At 36.5% G+C, this 9,082-nt stretch overlaps 1 protein-coding gene across 1 annotated transcript in view; it reads left to right on the top strand.

Moving 5' to 3' along the window:
* The window catches only part of LOC128638536 (gamma-crystallin 1-like), a 9,672-nt gene extending 1,429 nt beyond the window's left edge, over positions 1–8,243 (top strand). Inside the window, exons 2-3 of the mRNA XM_053690551.1 lie at positions 4,814–5,056; positions 7,906–8,243. Of these exons, the coding sequence (XP_053546526.1) occupies positions 4,814–5,056; positions 7,906–8,181 (519 nt within the window). The 3' untranslated portion in view covers positions 8,182–8,243. The remainder of the gene's footprint in view (positions 1–4,813; positions 5,057–7,905) is intronic.
* Positions 8,244–9,082: the final 839 nt, after the last annotated feature.

Genomic DNA, 9,082 nt, shown 5'->3' with positions numbered 1-9,082 from the left:
TTCTTATTAAATATATCTAATTCATATTATAAACTAAAATATTCCTATTTAAATCTAAATACTTACCTATAAAATAAACCCTAAGATAGCTACAATATAATTAATAATTACATTATAGCTATGTTAGGGTTTATATTTATTTTACAGGTAAATTGTTAATTATTTTAACTAGGTTTAATAGCTATTAAATAGTTACTAACTATTTAATAGCTACCTAGTTAAAATAATTACCCAATTACCTGTAAAATAAATCCTAACCTAAGTTACAAATACACCTACACTATCAATAAATTAAAGAAACTACAAATATCTATCTAAAAATACAATTAAATAAACTAAACTAAATTACAAAAAAAAAACCCCACTAAATTACAAAAAATAAAAAAAAGATTACAAGATTTTTAAGCTAATTACACCTATTCTAAGACCCCTAATAAAATAATAAAGCCCCCCAAAATAAAAAAATTCCCTACCCTATTCTAAATTAAAAAAAGTTCAAAGCTCTTTTACCTTACCAGCCCTTAAAAGGGCCTTTTGTGTGGGCATGCCTCAAAGAAAACTGCTCTTTTGCCTGCAAAAAAACACAATACCACCCCCAACATTACAACCCACCACCCACATACCCCTAATCTAACCCAAACCCCCCTTAAATAAACCTAACACTACCCCCCTGAAGATCTCCCTACCTTGTCTTCACCACACCGGGCCGAACTCCTCATCTGATCCGGGCGATGTGTTCCAGCAAGCGGCAGTGAAGTCTTCTTCCATCCGGGCGATGTGTTCCAGCAAGCGGCAGAGAGTCTTCTTCCATCGGCGATGTCTTCAAGCAAATCGGCATCTTCAATCTTCTTCCTTCGCTCCTCCGCCGCGGAGCATCCTTCTGGCACGACGACTTCCCGACGAATGAGGTTCCTTTAAATGACGTCATCCAAGATGGCGTCCGTCGAATTCCGATTTGCTGATAGGATTCTATCAGCCAATCGGAATTAAGGTAGAAAAATCTGATTGGCTGATTGAATCAGCCAATCAGATTCAAGTTCAATCCGATTGGCTGATTGGTTCAGCCAATCGGATTGAACTTGAATCTGATTGGCTGATTGGTTTAGGGGTTAATACATATTTTATTGTTAGGATAGTGAGGGGGGATAGCGGATAGAGGGTTAGACGTGTCGGGCTATGTTAGGGAGGCGTGTTAGACTTGTTGGGCTATGTTAGGGAGGCGTGTTAGACAGTGCGGGTGATTTAGACTTTAGTCAGGTTTTGTAGGCGCCGGCAGTTTCTAACGTGCCGTAAGTCACTGGTGACGCCAGAAATTTGTACTTGCGCAGATTTCTGGACATCGCTGGTTTGTCAGACTTACGGCACTTTAGCATCTGATGGCGCAGTATATGGGATAGCTCGAGTTGCGAGCTGAAACTGCGGGCGACGCGGGTTCCCTCGCTTGCGCCGCAAACTACGATCTATATCGGATCGACCCCCATATTCCAATCAATAAGAAAACACTTGTCAGATTCAACACCTGTTGAAACCCATTTTTGCTTTTTCATATTTCATATAGCTCCTTTATTCAGTGTTAAAGTACTTGAGCGTTCTCTATTAACATTTTGATAGCCACCGTTTTTTTTATATGAAACATGTTGAAAATATATTTCAAAACACCTTTTTTTATACTATGAAAAAATAAATAAATACAATTATCAGAATGTTCATTTATGGTTGCAAAGAATGTCCATGTTGTGCAGTTATCATTAATTTTAAAGCCAACACCAGAATTTTTGTTAATTTTTTAAAAAGAAAGATAATCCCTTTATTAACAATTCCCCAGTTTTGCATAACCAACACTGTTATAGAAAAACACTTTTTACCTCTGTGATTATCTTGTATTTAAACCTCTGCAAACTGCCCCCTTATTTCAGTTCTTTTGTCAGACTTGTATTTTAGCCAATCAGTGGTTACTCCAGGGTAATTTCAAGTACATGAGCTCAATGTTATCTATATGAAACACATGAACTAATGCCCTCTAGTGGTCAAAATGCATTCATATTGGAGGCAGTCTTCAAAGTCTAAGAAATTAGCATATGAACCTCCTAGAATTAGCTTTCAACTAAGAACACGAAGAGAACAAAGAAAAATTGGTGATAAAAGTAAATTGGAAAGTTGTTTAACCCCTTAATGACCGGACCATTTTTCAATTTTCTTACCCTTAATGACAATGGCTATTTTTACATTTCTGCAGTGTTTGCGTTTAGCTGTAATTTTCCACTTACTCGTTTACTGTACCCACACATATTATATACCGTTTTTCTCGTCATTAAATGGACTTTCTAAAGATACCATTATTTTCATCATATCTTATAATTTACTAAAAAAAATGATAAAATATGAGGAAAAAATGGAAAAAAACACACTTTTTCTAACTTTGACCCCCAAAATCTGTTACACATCTACAATCACCAAAAAACACCCATGCTAAATAGTTTATAAATTTTGTCCTGAGTTTAGAAATACCCAATGTTTATATGTTCTTTGCTTTTTTGCAATTTATGGGGCAATAAATACAAGTAGCACTTTGCTATTTCCAAACCACTTTTTTTCAAAATTAGCGCTAGTTACTTTGGAACACTGATATCTGTCAGGAATACCTGAATATCCCTTGACATGTATATATTTTGTTTTAGAAGACATCCCAAAGTATTGATCTAGGCCCATTTTGGTATATTTCATGCCACCATTTCACCGCCAAATGCGATAAAAAAAAAAGTTCACTTTTTCACAAATTTTGTCACAAACTTTAGGTTTCCCACTGAAATTATTTACAAACAGCTTCTGCAATTATGGCACAAATGGTTGTAAATGCTTCTCTGGGATCCCCTTTTTCAGAAATAACAGACTTATATGGCTTTGTGGTTGCTTTTTGGTAATTAGAAGGCCGTTAAATGCCGCTGCGCACCACACATGTTTTATGCCCAGGAGTGAAGGGGTTAATTAGGGAGCTTGTAGGGAGCTTGTAGGGTTAATTTTAGCTTTAGTGTAGTGTAGTAGACAACCCCAAGTATTGATCTAGGCCCATTTTGGTATATTTTATGCCACCATTTCACCGCCAAATGCGAGCAAATAAAAAAAAAAAACTTTACATTTTTCACAATTTTAGGTTTCTCACTGAAATTATTTACAAACAGCTTGTGCTATTATGGCAGAAATTGTTGTAAAAGCTTCTCTGGGATCCCCTTTGTTCAGAAATAGCAGACTTATATGGCTTTGGCGTTGCTTTTTGGTAATTAGAAGGCCGCTAAATGCTGCTGCGCAGCACACGTGAATTATGCCCAGCAGTGAAGGGGTTAAATTAGGTAGCTTGTAGGGAGCTTGCAGGGTTAATTTTAGAGATCAGCCTCCCACCTGACACATCCCACCCCCTGATCCCTCCCAAACAGCTCTCTTCCCTCCCCCACCACACAATTGTTACCGACATCTTAAGTACTGGCAGAAAGTCTGCCAGTACTAAATAAAAGAGTTTTTTTTTTAAATAAAAATTATAAAATATTTTAGTTGTGATGGACCCCTGCCTTAGCACCAACCTCCCTGATCCCCCCCCTCCAGCTCTCTAACCCTCTCCCCTACCTAATTACCGCCATCTTGGGTACTGGCAGCTGTCTGCCAGTACCCAGTTTGGCCCCACAAACCAAACTATTTTAATTTTATTTATAACTTTTATTTGTATTTTTAATTATTTCTGTAGTGTAGCAGCCCCCCCACAATACCCCCACCCCCTCCCCCTCCCAGATCCTTTTATATGTAAAAAAAACAAAATTCCTTCCTTCATTGGTGTCAGTGTGGCTAATGTGCGCATGTGCACGTGCGCCCACGTGCACACGCGCGCCCACGTGCACACACGTGCCTGTGCATGAGCACGCGCGCCCACGTGCACACACGTGCCTGTGCATGAGCACGCGCGCATCGTGCACGCACACGCTCCCTCCTCCCACCGGACAAAGGCACCTTCGGCACCATCACTACCGGTGCAGAGAGGGCCACAGAGTGGCTCTCTCTGCATTGGAGGCTTGTAAAGGGGTATTGCAGGATGCCTCCATATCGAGGCATCACTGCAATACCCTCAGAGCTGCTGGAAGCGATTGTGATCACTTCCAGCACTCTGTTAGACAACTGACGTACCAGGTACGTCTATTGTCATTAACAGTTAGTTTTTGCATGACGTACCTGGTACGTCAGTTGTCATTAAGGGGTTAATATTACATTCCCTATTTAAATCATGAAAGTTTTTTTTTTGACTTGACTGTCCCTTTAAAAAGACTTACTTGAAAATTCTGCAATACAATGTTATCTTAAAGGCTTTGGATCATTTACCTAAATTTGATTTTATATTGTTTTATATTTTTTTATTTTTTATTATTTATTCAAACAGTAATACAGCTAAAGTGAATTACACTTCTATAGACACATACAAACAAACACTATTCAAAAATAAAACAGAATGAAAGAGTGACACCAGATGTGCAATGTGGTAGAATTAGCAGCTTACCAGATGTCTGATACTGGTCTCACTAATGTCTACATCATCCAATTCCATATAATTTAGCAGCAAAAAGCTTCACGAACAGGATTAATGCTTCTCATAGAAAAGAATAAAATGGTATTTAATACAATATGTGGCATATGTAGAGAAGATGCTTTTCTGAGTTTGAATACACACATTTTACATTTTGATACTTAGTGGACATTAGTATTTGCAGGATTTAGTGTTAGGGGGGCACCTCTAGGTTTATATAGTAACTTAAGCTTTATTAATACTTTATAGATTATCTTCTATGAAGATCGTAATTTCCAGGGACGCTCCTATGAGTGCACCTCTGACTGCTCTGACTTGAAGTCATATTTCAATCGCTGCAATTCCATCCGAGTAGAAAATGGAAACTGGATTCTTTATGAACACCCAAATTATAGTGGATACCAGTATTTCCTAAGAAGTGGGGAGTATCCTGATTTCCAGCAGTGGATGGGTTTCAATGACTCAATAAGATCTTGTCGATTAACTCCACAAGTAAGTGATTTATATACTGTATGTATAGATTGCCAAATATCTTGTATACTGATTGTTGTAACATAGTAGTACAACCACAACTTAAAGGGCTTTTGTACTCCAAAATTAGCTACCATCCATATATGATTAATTGTTTTTAGTTAAAAATATATCATGAAAGCTTAGTCAATTTAAATGTAAGCATATATACCAGTATCAGTTTTCTACTTCCTACTAATGTATTTGCTTGCAAGAAATTTCTGCTAATGGCCATTAACTGGACATACATATCAGCCAATGAGTTTTAGTAGGAAGTGACAATCAGCCAATGAGCATTAGGAGGAAGTGTCAACGACCATTAGGAGGAAGCACACAACTGATACAGATATATTAGTTGTAATTTAAATTTAAAATTATTTTACTTGTTTAAATACTCCTGTTTCATATGGATAACATAAAATGTTGGAGTATTATATACCTTAAATTTCCATTATAGTTTCCATCATAACATTCATTTTACAGCAGCCTGTAACTCTGGATTGCAAAAGTCTATTATGCCAAAATTTTGTATTTCAGCAGTTCTTGGAAATCTCAGCAAATAGTGAACATCTGAAATAAACCCATTAATACTTTTTGCAATCTTTGCCATATTGCACTAAGAAAAATGTTAGTCACACCCAATCAGATATTTGAATTTTGGCACAGAGGTTGATTAGAGGGGCTTTTATGGCCTTTTGAAAGCAATAAATAAATGTAACAAGTATTTTAAGAGACTTGCCCAAAAACGTGGCCATAAAATTAGTTTTGGGTGCACGTACAATACATAGAGAAATGTAACATTTTTATTTAGTGTGCATATATTCTTTCTCCCATAGAAGGGAAATAAAGCTGCATTTTTAAAATAAAACTCTGCAACAACCCCCCCTCTCCCGCAACACATTTTAACCCCTTAAGCCATTTGGAAGTAGGTACTACATCAAAGAGAACTTTGCTCAGTTGACGTAGGACCTAGGTACAAACTTCTGTCTCATGCTGCAGTCCCCGCTGTCAGCTTTGACAGCGAAGACTGCAGCCAGAGGCAGAAGGTATCTGCCTTCATATGGTAAGGAAAAACTGATCTTTCTTTACTTACCTTATGATGGCAGATCGCTGATACAGACAGTGACACTCTGTGAAGGGAGAAGGGCGTTCGCTACGCTACAGAACAAAATGTTTGATAAGGGAATGGGAGGGATAGAACTCTATGCTACAAAAATGGTTGAGGGAGGGTGGAGGGGAGCACTATTAACAATTGCTTTGGGGATCTCTACACTACAGAAACATTTTTTGATTATAAAATAAGAAAAAAAAAAACATAAATAAGAAAAATACTATAAACTGGGTACTGCAGACAGCTGCCAGTACCTAATAATAATACTTATTAGAGGGGGAGGATTAGAGAGCTGCTTGGGAGGAATCAGGGAGGTGGGAGGGATCCCTACAATAATAATAATAAAAAAACCTAACTCTAAATACTGGCAGACTATCTACCAGTACCTAAGATAGGGGTGACCATTGGGGAATGAGGAAGGGAAGAGAGCTGTTTGGGAGGGATCAAGGGGTGGGAGTGTAATCTCTACAATACAGCTAAAATTACCTGATTAACCCCTTCACTGACTGGAATATTAAAGTGTGATGCATGGCAAAGTCATGCATGTCTGCTGTTTCTGAAAAAATGAGACCCCCAAAAAAAGCTTTTACAACAAATTTTGTTATGACTGCACAAGTAGTATGTTAATAATTTAAGTGAGAAACCCAAATTTGTATATAATAGCATTTTGAGCAAAACTGTGGTATGAAACATAGTAAAACCATTACCTTTGATAAAAAAAATTATAGTTTTGATAGGTACATTAAAAAAAGGCTCTGTTAATAAATTTCTGTTAGCAAAAATTCTCTAGTAGTTTGGGCAAGTTTTTCTTTGAAATTCCCAGTATTGAAGGTGTTAAAGGGACATAAAACAGTATGAACTAACATAAGTCTCTAAAAATATAATGCAGTCAAAACTTACCTGCAAAATGGTTTCTTCCATATATGGAAGGTGCTATACAAGCCATAGCTATGGCAGAATGCACTCGTTCACATGTACGGTAGGGGGCACAGTTATATGACACCTGACTAAAGCAGTGCACAGTATAGTGCTGAAGCTTTCACAAAGCATGTGACATTATCCCCATGGAAACAAGCTAGCCTCTTGGCAACAAACAATAGCAGTACCTGATGTCCCTCCTCAATTCCCCCTTACTTGCATAGGTAATTATCCTCACATGCACAATTTGTTACATTATATCTCAGGGTTTGGAGTAAGACACTGATAAGGGGGGTGGAGCAAGCTTCACTTCGAAACTCTAAAGTTTAAGTAATTTTGCAGATTTTTGGAAATGTTATTAAAATACCTATAAGCTTTTTTTTTTACACTTTTTTCACACACTGTATTATCTCAGTTAACCCTTTTAGAATATGCACATAATTCAAAATGTTTTATGGCACTTTAAACTATTGAAACAAAGTTTGACATGACTTTGGCCTAAATTAAACACATTATAAAAGAAAGGAATTTGCTGGAAGTTAAAAGAATGTTTTATTTTCTACATTAGAATGTCCCTTCAAATAGCAGGTCAAATGATTAATAGTCACATTTATTATTTGAGATCACAAAAAACTTGTCACTTCTCTTTATTAGCTAATAACTACTAATACTAATCTATTGTGCTATAAACACTATTGCGTTAGATTGTGATCATTCACATATAAAAGTGTTTGTTACGTTGCTATAATATATTTCTTTGGTTAAATATATATACTGTATATAATATTCTGCTTCATTTAAGCACCGTGGTCCATTCAGAATTAGGATCTATGAGAGGGAAGATTTCAAAGGTCAGATGATGGAGTTCACTGAAGATTGTCCTCATGTCTATGAGCAATTCCGTTACCATGACATCCACTCCTGCAATGTTTTTGATGGTCACTGGATGTTTTTCGAGGAACCCAACTACAAGGGGCGCCAATACTACCTGAGACCTGGGGAGTACAGGAGATACAGTGACTGGGGAGCCACAAACTCCAGAATTGGCTCCTTCAAACGTATTCAACATTTCTATTAAACTATATGGAATACCACATTTACAGTTAATTTAACATTTAATAAAACTGGCTAACAAATTAGGTTTTGATGTGCTTTGTTCTCTTACAGCAAACAATGTTATAAATGACATTACAATTTAGCACTTTGTCTGTGAAATACACACAAGATCATATGCTGTTTATTAACCCCTTGAGTGCTGACGGCTCAGAGCTGCTTAGAAGCCTGTATCTCATACATCTAAGCAGCTACAGACCCCCAAGACCAACCGTTGGAAAGGTAATCGCCTAACCTTTTCAATTGTGTAAATCTTGGGGATCTGAAAAAAAAGTTACAAAAAATATATTTCAAAAATACAAAAACCCTTAAATCAGCTTAGCACCCAGTTGGGAAAGTGCTTAGCACTCAAAGGGTTAAGCAGACCATACATTCCAAAAAAGAATATTACTGTTTTCAATAATCATTTACTATAGAATACATGGCAAAGACCAGTATCGGAGTGATTATATATATATATATATATATATATTTGAAAATGTAGCATTATTTTACCTTCCCAAAAAAACCTTATAATTTATTGATACCTATGTTTTAAAATAAAAATTAGTAATTAAAAATTAGTTAAAAGGAGAGTAAAACACCTTGCGATTTTTATATGAAATGTGTAGTGAAATAACTTTGTAATATATTTTCATTATTTATTTTGCAAATTTCTAACTCTGAGACCTTTAAATGCACCCTACTGACTTCTCAAGACTAACCCTGCTACATATCGGTCCCTTATTGGTTTTAAATTATAACAACTACAAAACAATTAACTTTATACTAACTTTAGAAGAGTGGGTTGCTTTGTTTTCTACAACCTAAGCCCTGATTGGCTCCTCCAAAATAGGTAAATGGTGGGTGGAGAATTACTGAAATAA

The sequence above is a fragment of the Bombina bombina genome, chromosome 1, assembly GCF_027579735.1.
Source record: "Bombina bombina isolate aBomBom1 chromosome 1, aBomBom1.pri, whole genome shotgun sequence".
Taxonomy (NCBI): Eukaryota; Metazoa; Chordata; class Amphibia; order Anura; family Bombinatoridae; genus Bombina; species Bombina bombina.
This window is presented reverse-complemented; position numbering and strand designations above follow the sequence as displayed.